At 37.8% G+C, this 20,390-nt stretch overlaps 1 protein-coding gene across 1 annotated transcript; it reads right to left on the bottom strand.

Annotated features, from left to right (window-relative positions):
- Positions 1–17,537: 17,537 nt before the first annotated feature.
- Positions 17,538–19,546, bottom strand: tac1 (tachykinin precursor 1; the record flags this gene model as incomplete). Its single annotated transcript, XM_081375656.1, has 5 exons — positions 19,412–19,546; positions 18,430–18,532; positions 18,260–18,283; positions 17,724–17,780; positions 17,538–17,584 (listed from the first exon to the last, which is right to left on the bottom strand). Exons 1-5 carry the CDS (start codon positions 19,523–19,525, stop codon positions 17,538–17,540), a joined length of 345 nt encoding a protein of 114 aa, XP_081231782.1. The 5' UTR covers positions 19,526–19,546.
- Positions 19,547–20,390: the final 844 nt, after the last annotated feature.

The following is a 20,390-nucleotide window of genomic DNA, read 5'->3' as shown; positions in this document are numbered from 1 at the left end:
TACAAAGACCTCGTATATGCCAAAAGATCAAGGCAAATTTGGTTTCTCATGTCATGACCCCTTTAAAGTCATAATTTCGACTTTTTAATCTCATAATTTCGATTTGGTATGTCAAAATTTTTACTTTTTATCTCAAAATTATGACTTTTAAAGTCATAATTTCGACTTAGTATGTCAAAATTTCGACTTGGTATGTCAAAAGTTTGACTTTTTATCACATAATTATGACTTTTAAAGTCAGAATTTCGATTTAGTAAATCATAAATTCGACATTTTATGTCATAATAATGACTTAAGATGTCATAATGTCATAATTTCGAGTTTTTATGCTCGTTTCTTTTTTTCTTATGTGGCGGGAATGGGCTTCCATACTTCTGTAGTTCTGTAACAGTCTTGAAGCAACTTTTGTAGAATTATTAGGTGTTTATTATTTTTTATTAGTCAAGAAATAAATGGCACACCCCGTTCAACAAGCTGCCTGATTTGTGGCATCAATTATATTTGTAGCACAAACCGAAACCGTACTGGATGACTTGCATGCAAAAGTTTAATACTTGGGGTTAGAACAAATCAAAAGTATGAACAAAAGTAGCCATGCTTGCAATGGCGCCACTAGGGGCCACCCTTGGCCGACTCCTGGCCACCCCACTGGCCACCCCGCTGGCCCAGGCCCGGAGTGGGTAATCGGGAGAATCGGGAGTATTCCCGGTGGGCCGCTTCACTTTTGGGCCGGTCGAGGATTTTTTTTTTTTTTTTTTTTTTTACATTTCAATGTCACATTAGTTACATTAGGATACACACGTTCCGCATTCTGCCACCACAGCGCGCAACTCAGCATGGGTTGTATCCATGTGAGGGAGTTCTCCCCTCCCCTCCTATAGAAATGGTTGGGTCCATAGCCCGTCTTTTCAAAACGTTTTGTCAGGGAGGCTACCGCGGCTCCGCCGGCGCCTACTGATAGCTGGGCCGGCCGTAACGGTACGCGTCAGGGAGGATGGATGGGAGGAAGAGGCCAGGAGGTAGGCTATGGAAGCTTTGTTTCCGCCACAGAATAAAACATTTTAAAAGATAATTGCGACTTTTTATCTCGAGTTTACATCTCGCAATTCTGACTTTTTTTCTCAGAATTGCGAGATATAAAGTCAGAATTGCCTGAAATAAAGTCGCAATTGCGTGTTAAGTCAGAATTGTGAGATATAAAGTCAGAATTGCCTGAAATAAAGTTGCAATTGCGTGTTATAAAGAATTGTGAGATATAGAGTCAGAATTGCGTGATATAAAGTCAGAATTGCAAGATATAAAATCAGAACTGCCTGAAATAAAGTCGCAATTGCTTATAAAGTCAGAACTGCAAGATATAGAGTCAGAATTGTGTGATATAAAGTCATAAAACGTGTTATAAAGTCACAATTGCAAATTATAAAGTCAGAATTGTGTGAAATAAAGTCGCAATTGCTTATAAAGTCAGAACTGCCAGATAGAGTCAGAATTGTGTGATATAAAGTAGCAATTGCGTGTTATAAAGTCAGAATTGCGAAATATAAAGTCAGAATTGCGAAATATAACGTCAGAATTGTGTGAAAAAGTTGCAATTGCTTCTTATGCTTCTTATAAAGTCTAAGTGAATTATTATTTAACCTTTACATTATTTGTTAACCCATGGTATTAATACTAATAGTACGAGCTGAACTGTTGCTTCATTTATCCAATTTTAAAAAAGTGCTAATTTGGAATTCCACCATGGAAAAAGTGGGCCGGTCTTGGGCCTGAAACTCCCGGGCTGAAAAGTGGCCCCACTCCGGCCCTGCGCTGGCCAGTATAAATTTTAGTAGCATCTAGACCTTCGATCGCACACAGTAGCCAGTACTCCCCCGCCCATAGACTGTAAAAAAAAAATAGCCCCCGCCCCTCCGTCAATGCCGCTGTTGCGCGCTCAGACAGCAACAGCTCAGTGCGTGCCCGTCGGTCAACAATTTCAAAAGAAGTTAAGAAAGAAGACTACCGCGTCGGTTTGGGTGACAAAGTCATCTGAAGTCATTCCATAGCTTAATGTGAGGGACTGAAGTCTATTTACATCATTAAAGTATACGGAAACTCGTTTTCCCTCCTCTGTGGCGGTCAATCATTCTCCATTAACTATTCAAACAGCGCGCGCGCCTCTGCCGGTTGGATGCACGGTAAAACTCTATCCAATATGATATATTCACATTATAATGCATTATCTGTAGATAAAAGGTTGTGGATTTGCATAAAATGACTTTATTTTGTTGGAGTTTGTTGCTGTTTTTAAACGACTCACTACCGTGTGCTTGTTAGATCACACACATCAAAAGGACTATGAATTGGCATCAAACGCACAATAACTGGAATTTAAAACTGTTAAACACATGATCAATACACTGTTAGACAGATAGACACTAGGATTTGTGTGCTCGACATTTCTTTGCTTTGCTTTGTGCCGTGAACTTTTAAATGCTCACTTGTTCAGCGCAGCGCTGCACACTGTGACTCCATGTTGCTTTGAGCACATCATTCTGCACCCGCGATGCGCATACGCGCTTTGTGCGCTCTGTTTTGAAGCATTTCATATTATCATGGTTTTGCGCACTGAAAGATTATTAAAAGCCTATATTTTTTATACCTTGCCTGCTCAATACATTTAAAATAAGCATAATTTAATTGTATATTATTTCTTTGTAGTGTAGGCTATACAAATGTATACACTTCTGAATTCTTGACATTAATATATAAATATAATATATTTGTATCTGCTTTTCCCCAGTAACTGTTTTGTTTGCAATAAATGTACACCTTATGCCAAATATAATTGCTAAATAAAACAGAATTGTTGTGCAACTCAAAATGTTAACTGTACTGGTATTAGTCTATGCATATTATATCATTAGTAACATTAAATATAACACAATAAACCATCATATAGTATATCAGTAGGAGTTTCCTTAAGTCTTTCTGATAGTTTTCTACAGGCCGGTTTACTACAACAGTAGAAAAAAAAAATCTGAAATTATGGTTTATACTAAGTTTTGGTGTGCCACCCCAAGATTTTAAGTGGCCCCATCTGGCCACCCCTATGAAAAATTTCTGGAGGCGCCACTGCATGCTTGTCTTGGCAGTGTGACTATAGAGTCTGAGCTCATAGCCACTAGATGGCAGCAGGAACATTCAGTGATCTCTGTTTTTTAGGCGTGTACCTACCTGATATCAAAGTACATCCGTGAGAAGACAGAGAGCGTTGTGATTTTCTCAGGTGACGGTTCGGATGAGCTGACAGAAGGATACTTCTACTTTAAGGTACATGCTATTGTATGATTAACTTGTGTATATTTACAGTGTCTCTAAAAAGTATTTGGATACTTTTAAAAGTGGACACATTTAAAACTGTATGAATGTTATTCCATTCGTTATGGTAGTCTATCATTGAATCAGCTTTATTTGCTGGTTGGTATCAGAATTTGTGCTCTTGTAAGAATTGATAAATTAGGAAATTCCAGACAGTCTGTTTCGGGGGTGACCAGACCCTCAGAGGACAAAAGGATCTCTCTGGAGATTACCATTTGAACTGGCCCTTGTGCACCATTGAGACGAAAGTCTCACCTCCGAGTCATCTTAAATCTTAATCTACATCTTGTTCCCTCTCCCCTCACCCCCCTCTCTCTCATGCTCAGATGATTCACCCGATTTCACCCAAGAAAATGCATAGTTTAATGTGAATGATTATCACAGAGTATTTTCATGTTTGGTATCGTTTAAAATGTCACAGTGCGACTGGTACCAATGTCTAATTTCAGAATAAGTAAAACACAAGGTAATAAGGTTTTAAGAGTTTTTGGATAGTTGACTTACAAAGGAAGGTGGTCTCTCAAGACAAATGGTCACTCACCCCCAAGAGGTGCTACCTCTGAATGCAAATTTATTTTGTTAGCACGTTTCCATGTGAAAGAGGTCTGACTATTTAATGAAATGAAATGATCGGGGCCTTTTCTGTACTTCAGATTGGCCCGTGAGGCTGAGAGAGAGATCTCTTAGCCTCACGTATTTCTTAAAGTTGGGTTTGCATCTTCTCTCTATTCCAGAGCATTTGATGTTTTGTATCGATTATCTTTGAATTGATTATGAAATTGGCATGATACATTTACCTGACATATTAAATTGTTACATTTGATTATTCTAACTGACTTTGACATTATTTTCATTGAAGAGTTAAACGGAATAGTCAAACATTAGCTCACTTTTAGTGAGGCACAGATATTATTAAAACTTTTCATTTATGGAGTCAGATGAAATAAACGAGTAAATATATGATTAATATATTACAAATTTAACCAACCAATACTTTGCATGAGTGAGGACAGAACACGTGAGACCTTCCCCGTGTATTGGCGAACTGGCAGATTGGACCAATATAGCGGGCCTCACACTCTTGATTTAGTGTGATATTTTATCATGCAGTGTCCAGTGTTGCCAGATTGGGACAGTGATTTCCTGCGGAGCCCCTAAAGGGACGTGGTGGTGGAAAAAAATTTTAGGATGGGAGAAATTTTTTTTTCAAATCTTTTGCGTTCCCTAGCAAAACTTTTGCGTTCCCCCGAGAAACCTTGCGTTCCCTCGCAAAGATATTTGCGTTCCCAGGCAAAACTTTTGCGTTCACCCGAGAAACTTTGCGTTCCCACGCAAAACTTTTGCGTTCCCTTGCAAAGATATTTGCGTTCCCACGCAAAACTTTATGCGACGGCTCTGTTATGTGTGTGGCCAACTAAAAAAATATTTTAACTATAAGCAACCCAATTTGTCTAGATCTGTATTATTTCCTTTGTATAATGAGCTTAAAGGGTCATTTCACCCATTTGAACATTGTTTTTTATTTAAAGTGGGTCATATATGTAGTCGAAATGTAAAATAATTTTTGAATTTGGTGCCTTCGTGACCGAGAAAAGACAAAAAATAACTTCAGAACGCATTTGTATGAAAGACAACTCCCACAATGCACCACATTGCACAGCTCCGCAAGCCACTCCCACTAATCCAGAAAGCGCATCACTCTTCCGTCTACAAGGCTAGCTACCACCAGAGCTTGAAATTCATTTCACATTCACACAAAATGTCTAGTTAGTTGGCGAACTCATATAGTGCATTACTCCTCGTTTGTATTTCTTTTGAAAAGGTGAATTATTGCATGGTACCTGGATGTTCAGTCAGAACATATGCGGTGCGAAACTAGGATAGTTCACAACACAAACGTCCGTGTCCTCGTCTGATTCAGAGATTTCGTCCAGGAGAAATTGTCATCGTTGAAATTCTTTGCCGCAGACGGACTCTATCTCTGTGTTCATAGCGGTTCGTTGCTGCATAGTGACATCACCGGCGCCACCAGTCCGCCCTAACTCGAGCCAGTCCGGGCTCCTCGTCCGCGGCAGGCAGGTCTTCTGCCTCGGCTGCTCTTCGCTATAATGCGGCTTGTAAAGGTAGCCACAAACACCTGATTCAAGCATCAGACTTCCGAAATCCTCTTCCTCTAGTCTATATCATATTGAGCACTCTCCTCCGCTATTGTCATAACTGTACATCTGTCTCCACAGCGCCTGTTAGCTTAGCTTCAAACAAGATGGAGGATATTGCTTTCAGTTTCAGAGAGTAAAGTCCCACCCACTGATCTGTAATAGGTCTGTAGCGTGAGCGCGCCCCACCCTGGGAAAGATGAGAAACTAGTGTCTGTAGTCTTAACAGAAATCCCCCCCTCTAACACTTCCTCCTACAATGACGCAAAATGACGATTTTTGCGTCATTGTAGGAGGAAGTGTAAGAGGTAAATAACAGATTTCTCCCGTCTCAGGGGAAAATGAGAGAGTGTTGCACGACCATTCAATAGAATGACTGGGTTTCTAACAATGCAAAGCTTAATGCAAATGGGTGAAGTGTCCCTTTAAATATTGCTGCGCAGTCGTGTGATTTAGTCTGCTTGATTAACATTATTACAATGTACTCTGATATGTAGCCTATATATATATATATATATATATATATATATATATATATATATATATATATATATATATAAGGTCCTCGAATGTGTTCTAATATTTCACCAGCATCAGCCTTTTCACAGTTTGTATCACTCCGCTTGTCTGTGTTTGCTCAACTTGCATCATTAAGCCAGTAGGTGGTGACAAGTGACTGTCTTTATGAGTGAACAATTGAAATTTAAAGGGCACCTATTATGCAAAATTCACTTTTACATGGTGTTTGAACATAAATGTGTGTTGGCAGTGTGTAGTATCCTGAGTACTCATACAAGGAAGACGGACAGCGAGTATAAACCTTCCCCATATACCACACAGTGTGTGAGCAAAACCACCCTAGAATGATAAAAATCCACCCAGTAGTTTTTTTACTATCTCAATAAATCATAAGCACTGTCTCAGAACACCCTGTTCTAGATTTCTCTCACTGTGACGTAGAAATGAGCTAAGCCCCACCGACGTGATTTGATTGACATCTGGTTTTGGCATAGACCCCGCCCTCGGTGATCTGCATCCTCCATTGTTTCAACGACAGCCGGTAATGTCTCCTAAGAAGTGTAGGTGTTCTGTTGTGGGATGTAAGAATGGACATACTAGTCTTCACTGACATCAGAGCCACTGAAAACGCAGCGGATGGATTTTATTTATGAAGAAAAGGCACCACTTAAACTTCCTAAATACGAGATTCATTTTCTGACTGACTGTTTAGTGAACGAGGGTCAAAGTTAATCCAAGTGTGGATCGTTGCCTACAGTTCGCGATCCAACGTCACCTCCAGAAAAAGTAAGTGTATTTTATGATTTTTGAGCAAATAGTCATTTCAATCGATGTCAGCCAGTTCAACAACAAATGCGTCTAAAGCTTAGCCTGGTTAAAACCAGACCCTTCTCAGTTGAAACTGAGTGTAGGGTCTGGCGAAGCTATGTAGACAAATCATTTCCAAAGGGGCGTCACCAATCGACATAGCTCAAATACCTCTGGGTGCAATTGGATAGTCTTAAATCCAAACAGATCGATGAAGGAGATGACGTATGCAGAGCGACGGAGAAAAAAACATGAGACTCAGACAGCAATTCTCTATTTGTGATTTCTGAACATGTAGCAATTGCTTCAGACGACTTTTGCCATTTTTGTAAAATAAATATGATAGCTGGTGTGCACCGTCACTCCACCAACCTTTTTGAAAAATTTGGAAAACCTAGTAGCATTTTAGACCGACTGAAACATCTCGGATTGACAGTCGAACAGAAAACATCAAGCTCTAATCGCATTTGCCCCCTTTGTAAGGCAGTTATATTACGATTAGAACGTGATTTGCCAGTGTATAGACCCCTTCAATGTTTGTAAACATTGAATGCCTAGGTTGGGTGTGTGCGCAGCATGGGGTCAGAAAAATGGTGCGGCTAATAGACCGGCATATTGTGTCAAATAAGCACTGTCTTTGTCATCACAGGAACGGGAACAGAATCATAGTAAACTTGTTTTAGCTAATGGCATTAGCTAAAACAAGTTTATTATGGTTCTGTTCCCAGGTCACAATTAATGCCAGATATCGAACTTCACCTAACTATTAAACCAGTCTACAGTTTACAGAAAACATTTGTTTACTTACCAGGGCTTAACTATACCGTTGTTGTCACAATAACTGTCATATAACACATTAACACTACAAACACGAGCATCTTTGATCGTAGCATTGTCCCTGTCTGCCCGTTTATTATATAAAAAAATACACATACTTAACAGTGTTAAATTTGAAAAACTGTTCGACAGAACTGCTTGGTTTGTTACTTATCTGCGTGGTTCCTCGGCGATGAAGTTCCACATTTGTGGCTATCCAACACGAAAATGCATGCAGCAGATAAGCCGTTCACAATATTTTCTTAAGATAACTCCAAATTTCTCCCATACACTGGACTTGATTTTTGATGACTGTCGACCTCTTTACAATCTCCACTAGATCTTGTTCTCTTCAACTCCTCACGATCCATCTCGACGACTGCAAGCAGGTTGCGCGCGCGGTTATGATGCATTTTTAAAAGTGAAAGATCCTGGGAGGGCGTGGCGCGTGGGCGCGTGGCGCGTGTGGATTTTAAATTATTTTATCAACTTGAAATACAGGCATATTTTTGTAGACGTGTTCCTAAAAATATGAATATATTTTTACGTTTGCATGTGATTGTTTTAAACCCATGTTTAGACCCGTATTTCCCCCGTGTCCACCCGACACAGTTGGATATTTTTCACAAGGTTTGAGCAAAATTTGCGGGTCACCCGTCCGAACCCGTGCAGGACTCTAACGTGGTGTATTAATACTTAAGACTTATCAACTTCTTAAAATGTACATGTATAACTTGACCTCCACTATTAAATTAACGTTATCTTAGTGTATGTAGCAGCCAGCCTATCATTATCACTCTATATATTTTAATGTGAGAAAGAAAAGATTGTATTTTTACATTTATTCTTACACACATCTCCTTCAGCGTCGCTGCGCTGTCGTCATCATGTAAATCCCTCCCCCAACGTTTCTGATTGGTGCCGCGATTTCGGCGGCACAGAAATGAGTTTGAATGGGCTCTTCTCCAGACTATCCTGGACAGAGAATTAAAATTCGCCGGAAGTAGTCTGGGTTTTCCCAGGCTATCTAAAGCTATTTATTGTCGTCGTCAAAGGATGTCTCAACAAACAACGTCAGACAGTTTTATGTCATGTAGGCATTTTTTTTTGCAGCAATTACAAATGTAAATAAATTAAGGTCTGCTCTATCTCCATAGACAGTAGGCTATATAAACGTCTATCTCCCTCCCCTTAAGAAAAAAATAAAAATAAATCGTTTGTACTTAGCAAACGTTATCACAGTAGTGTGTGTGTGTAGTTTCAAAAAATTGCGCGAACGTAATCACAGTTCGTGTGTGTGTGTGTGTGTTGCACTATAATGGCAAAGGGGACGCGATTAAAACTTTGTAAGTACATAAATGTATCAAATAACCATTCCGAGACGTTTAGTCCATTCTCATTCGTGTTTATTCTGTGCCGGAGTCTCTTCATCATCTGGGTCCAGCAGCAGGGCGGGGATATGCGGTTCATTTACATTTTAAGTGGTACACGACAAAACAGCTCTTTTTAAAACAGGCCCCAAAAATGACATTTTCAAATGGTTATAATAAATTAACTGTGGGGTATTTTGTGCTGAAACTTCACAAATGCATTCTGGGGACACCCAAGACCAATATTACATCTTCTAAAAAGGGGCATAATAGGTGCCCTTTAATTGAACTGATTTAATAGTGCCAAAAACATTGATTTACTCAAGAAAGAAACAAGATGCTGAAACCAATCTTTAATGCTAAAAAGTTTACATCTATGCAAAATAATCCTTGAAAGATTTCTCATTTAAGGCCATTCCTGTTTGGAATATGTGATTGTGTATTGTCAACAATAAGCAAAAACATTTTGCATTTCCATTTTGTAGTGTGGATCATTCATTTCAACATTTATCCTCATTCTCATGTTTAAGAATCTGTTATCTTGACAAATAATTTATGTATACTGCCCACTGACATGCTTTTAAAGCTATTGTTATCAAAAAATGTTGGCCTTCAAACACCTTAAAATGCACATATGTAGGTCAGAGAAATCCAAATTTTCTCGGGGGAGCCCCTGAACCCCCCTAACTACCTCACATTTGAATGTGTGTGTCTGTGTGGTAATATGGGCTGGTGTGCCAACAGTGCCAGGACTGAATTTTTTAACCAGTCTGCCCCCTGCATATAGGCCTAAAATATACATTATTCTCTGTATCGAATCATGTTATCTTGTTACCCACCCCCAGCCCCTGATGTTTCAGGCTCAGCCCCTGATGTTTTTAAAACCTAGAAACGCCCCTGCTCATTACAATGGCCCTTAAAGAATGTTAAAAAATAGTAAATGGCCCTTGATAGGAAAAAGGTTCCCCACCCCTGCTTTAGGGGCTCCGTAGTGTTTCAGAGCTCCGTACATTAATCGAGCGTTTCATAGTGTTTGAACTTGGACTCAAATATAAAGAAATGCGGTCAGTGCTTAACTCAAGGAGTTCAGTGAAGTTGGCAATAAATTCACATAGGCTATTCGAACTTCCCGGATCAATATTCTTGAGCTAAACGTTGTAAAACACAAACGAAACATATTTACAATCACAGTAACCGTGATTCAGTCAAAAATATAAAAATAGTCCTTAACTTCAATGTTACAAACTATAGTGCCACCTAATTCAGTTTAGGCTACACATCAATGGTGACCAACTGGTCATACTACACTGCTTTTGCACATTTTATATTATGAAAAATATTCAATAACTTCACTGTAACACACCAAATTTAGTACACACATCACTGCTCTAATGTTGGTTATAGGCCTACAACACTTAGTTTGGGAAGTAATTGCACATAAAAAATAAGTAGGCCTATTCTTTACACAAATTATGTAGGCCTACGCAGCTTTTGCATTATATTTGCTTACTGAATTTGATGGCATTACACTGTATAACAGTGTGAAGTTATTTAATATTTTTTCTAAAAAGGGTGAAGTTATTGATTTTATTTTATAATAAATAATCATAAAAATTATGCATTTTTTATCAAACTTAGTAATGTAGTATAACCAGCATGCAGGAGAGCAGTGATGTGTGAACTGAATTTAGTGACAGTAGGCCTACAGTGCGTCACAGTGAAGCTATTGAATATGTTTAATAATATAAAATGTGCAGAAGGGTTTTGGGATTTGCACTTTGCAGGCGGCCCCTTATTTGGACTTGTCTCTCATTCGTCTTTAGACAAATTAATATTGTAAAGCTCGTTTTGATGAGAATTGGGTTAGCTCGTTGTGATTGTAAATAGGTGTCGTTTGTGTAACAACGTTTAGCTCAAGAATAGGGAAGTTCGAATATCCCATGTGAATATTGCCAATTTCAAAACTCCTTGACCTTGATAGTCCAAAGTAGTCGATTGCCGAGTTCACGCGCGTGATCATAGCATAGACTGTAAAAAATATGGACAAAGCGTCTGTGACGTCACCCATAGACTTTCTGAAGAACGGGTTTGAAGCCGTTTATGGGGGGTATGGGCGGCGCCATCTTGGAAAATCTTGGGAAATCCTAACCCCGCCCCCCTTCTGACGCAGCACGCGTCACTCAGCTCGCTCTGCTACTCCGGTTATCTCTGTGTATATTTTAGGCAACGAAATATGTTATAAAACACCATACTAACTCTTTTCGTTTTCATTTAAAGAAATCTTAAACATTATAGCCACACAAATGTGGTTCAGGCAACGCATACTGATTATATTCAACTGCACATAACGTTTGCCTATTTATGAAAAAAAAAAAAAATTATATATATATGTATATATATAAAACACAAACCTGCCTCTTTTCATTTTAAATATAATATAAAAATATTAAACATTTTATGGTCCAGGCAATATGTGCATTTGTACTAAACAACAGATTTTGCAGTAAACAACATTACATATCATCTTCGTTGCATTAAAATTTAAAATGACAAAAACTCAACCCAGTCTCTTTTTGTTAAATTTCAGTTTTATCAATATTAGCCATTATAAAAGTATAAGTAAAAGGAATAAGAAGCTATACAAATAAAGCAAACAATTCAGTCAAACAAGTCAGCGCGAGTCTAACCATACATCGGTAAAGTTAAATAGCTTATAAAGTTATTAAACTTCCCCTCAGCCAAAACGATTGCCCAGGGAAAAAAAATATAGATTCACGAGACCAAAAATCGCCCGTTAGATACACACAAGATGAATTATATCTCATGTTTAACCACTACAGAGATGCCAGAGTCCGCGGCATTGGCGGCAAACCTCAGAACGTCAAGCCGATGAAAGACTGTTCCAGGCGGGGTACATCGCGCCGAGCGCCCAGTCATCGCTGGATCAACTGGATAAAATTTTCATAAATCTTTAAATAAACCACAGATTTGAGCTTTAAACAACTACATTCTCGCCTGAAAAACTCTTAAAACTACATTTCATGATACAGAAACAGTAGTATTATATGTCAACTGTATTAAAAAATGGCGCTTCTTATGTTGTCATTCTCCGTGGCGCTGCCTTGTCAGCTGTCAATCAAGCTGTCAATCAAAGTTAACCACGCCCTTATTGTCATATATTTTATAACTAAATACGATCTAAACTAACGAGTTAGAAAAAAATTCACCCCCCTCACAGTTGTCAGGCACTCGGAACCTATCGAAAAATACAATAAAAGTCCATGGGACCAACCTGTAAAAACATGAATTTATGCTGTGAAAACGGACATTTTAACATGGGGGCGATGGACATTTGCTCCCTTTTGGGACCTGCCCCTAGCGGATTTTCGATGTATTGCAGTTTTTCGCACTTCCGGGTAGGCTTCATTTTTCAGATCAGAATGTTGCCGCTTGGATCATAGGTACTAAACCTATGCGCGTGAACTCGGCAATCGACTACTTTGGACTTCACCCGAAAACAGGATGTAAACAGGTATGTGCACTGGCTTAAATAACATAATTTTTATACATTTCTTTCACATCTACTGCAGTCAGATCCACTCGTGTTCACTCAGAAGGAATCACTCACATTTTCTGTGCACTTGTAATGACACATCAAGGATGTTAAGAGGCTAAAAGCAGGTTTAGTACTTGCCCTATTGAAGTCAACAGGGTGCAAATTTTAAAAATAGAATAACTCGGTGTAGGCAACACCGATTTTTGTCGTTGTTCTCTGTATTGACAGCACTCCAAATGTACAAAAAAATGAGCTCAATGTTAAAATTGACCGGAGTTCTCCTTTAAGCACTGACCGCATTCTTTATATTTGAGTCCAAGTTCAAACACTGAAACGCTCCATTAACGTACGGAGCTCTGAAACACTGCCAGCGGGACGTTAAACAGAACGCAACGTGGGAACGCAAATATCTTTGCGAGGGAACGCAAAAGATTAAAAAATAAATAAAAAAAATTCTCCCAACCTAAAAATATTTCCACCACCACGTCCCTTTAAGGGCTCCGTAATTTCCAGCCCAAATGCTCACCAAAACTTGCACACTACAAGAAAAAAAACGCCCAAAATTTTACTGCCAAAATAATGTGATATAATTTTATTACCATGTCATTCAAGGTTGATAAGCACAATTTGTATCTCCTTAAAACAAAATAACGGTGACAAAATAAAATAAAAAATAAATAAATTTTCCAGGAAAACAGGTCAAAACAGGGCAATAATTAAGGAGAATTAGCCAATATGACTAAAATGTCCAGGTGGACACGGCAGTCAAGAAATGAACCGATGACTTTAACCCTCGGAAGTACACATTGCAGAACATAACACAGAATTTACCAGTCAAAACGGATTCATCGTTGATTCAAACCTTTTTCAGCAGCTGTCAGTCGAGCAGAGTGCATGCAGTCTGGATGGTGTAAAAGTTGTAGATGTCTGGTTAGGCTAGTGTGCACATGACTCGGGACCGATGATTATCTAGTCGCTCAGTCAAGGTTTAGTTACAACTCTGCACTAATGCAATATGGAAAGCAATGTATTGCTGACTATTGATAGGCTCCATTGAATTTAAAATGTTGATTGGCTGGAGATTCTGGTCAATATGGATGCACATCCCCTAGTAAATAATAACCATCAAGTATCAAGAATTACTTTTATCATTTAAAACACAGTGACATGCTATGGCACCATTTTAGCTTTTATTCATTCACAGGATATGCATTTTTTATATCAATAATTTAATTTGTACTATTTAAAATGTGAATTCTTGATATTAAGAATGAACTTTTTACTAGTAACAATGTCTTCTGATATCAGGAATTACATTTTCACTAGAACTAGTTAAAGGAGGGATTGTAGTGGGAACACTGGGGTGTGTCAGGTGTGACTGTGTGGCAATGGCAAATGGTTCATGGCTCATGGGTCAGGTATGAGGGCCCCTAAACAGAATTTTGCTTAGGGCCCCAGGGAGGTCAGGATCGACTCTGCACATGACCATAGACAGGAGTTGTCCCATATTTGATTTCAATTCAAGTCATTCAACTGTGCTCTCCTCTCAGAGTTATAGTCACATGTACGTTTTTAGAGTTGCACTCTATCTCACTCTTTACTGTAGATACAACTTACTGTATAGTAGGTTAGATCACTTTGGCATTAGCGATCACTTTGAATATACATATAATCGATTGTCGAGTTTACACGCATAGGTTTAGTTACCTATGATCACGCGCGTGAACTCGACAATCGAATACTATGGACTTCGACTGAAAACAGGAAGAAAATACAGGTTTGTGCGCTGGCTGAAATAACATCATTTTTATTAATATCTTTCACATCTTCTGCAGTCAGATTCACCCGTGTTCACTCTGAAGGAATCACTCACATTAGCTGTGCACTTGTAATGACACATCAAGGATGTTAAGAGGCTAAAAGCTGGTTTAAAACTTGCCCCATTGAAGTCAACAGGGCACAAATTTTAAAAAGAGGATAACATGGTGTAGGCAACACCGATTTTTGTCGTTGTTCTCTGTACTGACAGCACTCCAAATTTACAAAAAATGAGCTCAATGTTAAAATTGACCGGAGTTCTCCTTTAAAGAGAGTCCATACAAAACTGAAAATTGTCATTTACTCACCCTCATATTGTTGTTATAAACCAAAATGACTTTTTCTGTGGAACAAGGGCTGCGCTAGGGAGGGGCTAGCATTTGCAATAGCACCCCCCAGAAAAACCAAAGCACCCCCATAGCACCCCCACACATTCTTTCTGGAAGCAATTATATACAAGCTGTATGTTATATTTATAAATAAGTTGATAAAAGCAACAAATAAATAAAAACATTTGACTCATTACACATGCATGACGTGATTTGCAGCTACTGCCACACTTTTCTTAATGTCATTGCATTTTATTTTAAAGTGGAGCGGTTCCTTGTGCCAAGGGCTGTGCCCCTTGTAGTCGCACGTTTATTAAATTTATTAATATTAATAGCCTACTAAACCATACTTTAATAGCCTAAATAGCTATAGGCGTGATATAGCATATTCTGCGCTCAAGCTCGTGCATAAAGCTTGCTGCAAAGCACCGGTAAAAGTAATGATTATGGATGTGTTGGGAGAAAAAAGAACACATTTTAATTATTTATTAATAAACTATAGTGCTTTCTGAGTCTAGCCATCTCCGCAGAGACGTGCCTTTATAGATAACTGCATAATAGTCTGAGGTACTGCACATGTACAGCGCTTTAAAGCCTCTTCTTCTTCCTTCTTCCTTTATCTCTTTCTTGAATTTTTCTTTTCCCTTTCAGGTGAATGATCTTTGAGAAGTATTTCCCCGGCTGCTGTGAGTGGACGCCACATTACTAGATGCCTCGCTGGATCAAGGCCACAGACCCCTCAGCCAGACCCCTGTCCATCTACAAGCCTGATAAAGACCAGTAATCGCATCAGACTTCAGACCGTGGCTAAACAATACAATCACTAGCATACATGCCTCCCACATGAAGCTGGTTTAAACATTACCATAATATATTTTATTGCTTCCACTTTCTCTGTTTAGTTTACTCAAATTTGTTGTAAGGCTGGTTTTAGTCTCCTAAAGAGTCAGTTTTTCACAGGTTAGTGTGATTTCTTCAGCTCATGCAATAGTTCAAAAGATAAAAAATTTCAGGCCTTCAACCTTTCTTGCATACTCCATTAGACTCATGTTTGTTTTTTCACACCTTTTTATAGATAGATAGATGGATGGATGGATGGATGGATGGATGGATGGATGGATGGATGGATGGATGGATGGATGGATGGATGGATGGATGGATGGATGGATGGATGGATAGATAGATAGATAGATAGATAGATAGATAGATAGATAGATAGATAGATAGATAGATAGATAGATAGATAGATAGATAGATAGATAGATAGATAGATAGATAGATAGATAGATAGATTGATTGATTGATTGATTGATTGATTGATTAAAGGAGATTCCATATTCATTTATTTTACATTAGTAAGTAGTGATATAACACTGTTCAAGAGTTTGAGGCCGGTTAGGTTTAAAATGTTTTTGAAAAAAGTCTCTTATGCTGACTAACACAATGCATTTGATCAAAGATGCAGGAAAAACAGTAATAATGTAAAATATTAATATTATACTGTGTATATCAATTTAAAATTACTACTTTCTATTTAAATATATGTATTTTTAATTTAATCTGTGATGGCAAAGCTGAATTAAAAAGAATCGTATTGTCTACAAACTTTTGAACAGTAATGTTTTTGTTTTTTGGTTCAGGAATAAATTATTAGTTTAAGTTACTTTTTTTTTTTTTTTTTTTTTCTGGGCTGGATAATATCTGTTACCATTGTGCAATTGAGCTATGCACTTATCCCAGGGTCCTTCAGTGGGTCTGTCCATTTAGTGAGTGTATTTGTGTGCGTAGAGTCAGCTAATTGAAATGAATAATTAGTTGGCTAGTTAAACTGCTTTTAAGCAGTTATTTATTCCAAAAAAATATATAATAATTTTGAGACTTATTATAAGTCTCTGAGATGAATGAATGGAACTGGTTAAAGTAGGGTTCACTGTTTATCCTTTACTGCTGGCTTAATATTGAGATGAGAATCTAATTTTAAGGGTTAAGAAATTATATTTATTATTATTTTTATAAACTCAGTGTGGTATTTGTATTTTCTTTGGTGCACCATTACTGTAAGAAAGTGTCAGTGAAAAGTGGATTTTCAATTAGAGAAAAGAAACGGCTTGAATGATTAAAGAAGTTTAATGTGCTACAGATGCTGGAGTGATTGCATTGAAAGATCTGGTCATGATACTGAAAAGGGGTTTCTTCAAAAAACCAATTGAGTTGTGTTATGTTAATACAGTTCAATGAGCCTGGTTTAAAAGAATACTAGATGGTTAAAATAGCCTGTAGGTGGAGTGAGTGTGCCATTGTGAAAGGACCTTTAGACCGTGATACGCCACACATTCAACGATACAAGGAATTAAAAGTTCCACCAATAAAGAAAATATTTTTAATATCAAGCTACAATCACACAGATATCAAGATAGCAAAACCTTTGCTCGTAGCAGTGACAAGACATGCGCAGGATGACATCACACCCGGACTGTCTGTATTATAACATCATCAGTCATGGTGAAAACACTATGAGGCACTAAAATTGACATTTTCAGCACAAATCTCTGAGTACCTTAGAAAGGACAACGCTTTGCTTTAATGCTCCACAACATCGGGAATTATTTTCCCATAACACGTTTGATCACAGCTGAACCATTTTAAAATGTCTGACATAAATAAACTGGCACAGGTGTGGCCTTATTTCACAATGTGAAATAAGAATGTTTATTTCTGACCTGAAAAAAAAAAAAAAAAAAAAATGAGTATCACATAATGAAATGATCCGTAAGGAAGCGGATGTGACGATGATCCATTTTAGCCATTAACGTCTTTTGTCGTAGATTTGTACTGTTCCCCATTCATACGATTCTGTGAAAAGAGAAGGTTGGGGTTACACATAACTCATATCTTAATTTTAAAACTACTAGTTTGTAATAGTGTTATAACTATTTCTATCATTGATGAAACAGCTATCCTAAAACTAACTGAGAGGGTTTGCCATTCCTACCTGGCTCCTCTTGGCTTCTTTTACCCATCAGCCCCACAAAAGAATTGATTTTATGCCCTGAAAGACAATTAAGAGTTATATGTATATATATATATATATATATATATATATATATATATATATATATATATATATATATATACATACACACATATGTACAGTTCTGCTATATTGTTGAAGCCTAGAGTGCGGTTGAAGGATGTTACAACTGTTTTTATTCTACTGTGAAAAAGACCTTGAGGTTGTGAGCTTCCATTAAAAAGAAGCATGTTGCTTACACTCTTAAGATTCCATTTAATAAGCTGTGAATGTGACTATAAAACCTGCAAAGTTCAAGGATTTGTAAAGATTTCTCTTCTCTCTTCTAGAGTTCTAAAAACCTTTTTCTTCATGTGAGAAAAAAAACAAACACTGAAAATGTTGTTGTATAATTATATATGTAAATCTCTCCTCAAGTGTCTTTGCTTTTAGGCAAATGTAAGCATTTAGCAAATAATATATGCATTGTATGGGGGAGTGTTTTTGAGATCACTTACTTTTTCGTGTAATCTGTGCATTTGCTGTGGGGGTGGAAGAATGAAAGAGATGTCAGTTATAGGTCAAAAGCATTTTTTTTTGTCATTTGCTGCATTCTAGTTAAAACGTATTATCAACATCTGATTTTTTTTTTTAATGATATGCATGAGATTTAGGACTGTGGTCTTACCAGAGGACCGTTTCCCCATCAGACCAATGAACTGATGAGGTCGGGGTTTCCTCGTCATACGTCTTAGTATCTCTCTGAAGGGATCCGACTGAAGCCACTCATCCTGCAAGAGATGATTTGATTAGTGGAACATTAGACCACCAGCATACAGATGCCACTCCTCACATTATAATATCACTGGAACCCTTGCAGATGTTGACTCACCAACTCACCAATGCATCCCAATACAGAATTCACCAGTTTTTGAGCACAGAAATACTTTACTAGGTACAGCAGTTGCAAAGATGCAGTTTATAGACACAAAAACCATGAGAGACATAAGTGCTTGGCTCTCTTCCAACCCGCAATGTCAAATGAGAAACGTGTGCTCCATTCAAACAAGCAATATGAGCATTGGGTAATTCAGCACTGGACAGCGACCTGTGCATATTTTACTTGAATCCTTTCTAACTACCCAGTGAAATCCAATGAATACAGCTGATAAAATGTTTATTGTATGTGCCATGTTACATGTTATATGTATTTAATGGTTAATTTCTAAATCATTGCTTTTGGTCCTCCTCAATTCTGAATATGTGGCTACGTCCTACCGAATCGATAACAAAAAAATGTAAAATTATAACAATTTTTTTTTTTACATAATTTTGCACATTATTATAACACAGAACTTTATTTGTAATTACAACGTAATTTGCTCACTGGAATGTCAATTGTGACATTTTCTGTTAATCACATAATCACTCTATGAAGCTGAGCTTTAATAATGAAAGTAGCATAGTTCAATATAATTACCTTTACAGATAAGATTTTTTTAACAGTTAATAATAGAATATACTAACATAATATAGTCAATATAAGATAAGAATGCTTTTTGTTGTTGTTTTGACTAATAAAACCAGCCCTAAAAGTGTCAAATAGTTACAGTATCTTTTATTTAGTCTAAAAGACATGTTTAGACAACAGTCAAACATTAAAAACTCACCTGTACCTGGTTGTTGCCTGTCCAATAATCAAGGTCTTCTTTTGGACCCAATTCTTCTCCAAAAACTTGGCACAAAACAAGAAAAAGGACTACAGCCGGTAAGAGAAATTTCATGTTTCACCCAGTAACTTTCCTTTTCCTTTCCCAAAGCACTTTAAAGTATAAAACGCAAGGTAAACGTCGATTCAAGTCGTGTTGTTCGAGTATGTTGTTCAGTGTTCTTTCAGCTGTGCGTGAACAGTATTTCTCCACGTATAACACAGTTCTTTAATGCGCGCGTCCGATGCGCGTCTCCGTGACCGTACTGACTCGCACGCTCGGCTTTATAGCAATGCAACAGGGAGGTGACAGGTTCCTTCCGACGCTTAAAATCGATAAAACAAATAAATGTATTAGTCAGATTGCTTTAAAACGCACAATGACGAAGAGCACTCCTCTTTAATATTTCGCTCACATTGCTAGAGGAAGTAGGCTATCTAAAGTTGAAATAGTCCTGGTTCGGACAGTCCGTGACTTTATGGACGTGTGCTGATCAGTATGTAGACTGCAGACAGGTGACGTTATGATTGACTCATTCGACGCATATTTTACGAAGTTCCGTCTACAACTGTGCAAACATGAATGCAGATTGCTCGTTTAACACGATTCTTTTGCGTCAAAGGAGGTGAGCAACTTCAGAAGGGTCTTGGAAATAGAAAAAAAAGCACATATGAGAGGAATTAAACACTGAAGAAGCCGAAACCTTTGTTTTTTTTTTCTCCCGTGTTATATAAACTAACACAAGATTTTGAATTCTTCAAGGAATTGCAAGAGCCACGAGAGATTGCCTATGTTTCGGGTTCTCCGAAACTAACAGCTCAACACATCTCTTGTTTTCAACAGAATGAAGCTGTTTTTTAAAAGCATCCTCTCTCTTTCTTTTTAATAACCACTTTTTGTGGTCTGTTCATGGCTTTTGAGTTTACCCTTTTAAGGTTAA

This window comes from Scardinius erythrophthalmus, assembly GCF_964197995.2.
Source record: "Scardinius erythrophthalmus genome assembly, chromosome: 10".
Lineage (NCBI taxonomy): Eukaryota > Metazoa > Chordata > Actinopteri > Cypriniformes > Leuciscidae > Scardinius > Scardinius erythrophthalmus.
This window is presented reverse-complemented; position numbering and strand designations above follow the sequence as displayed.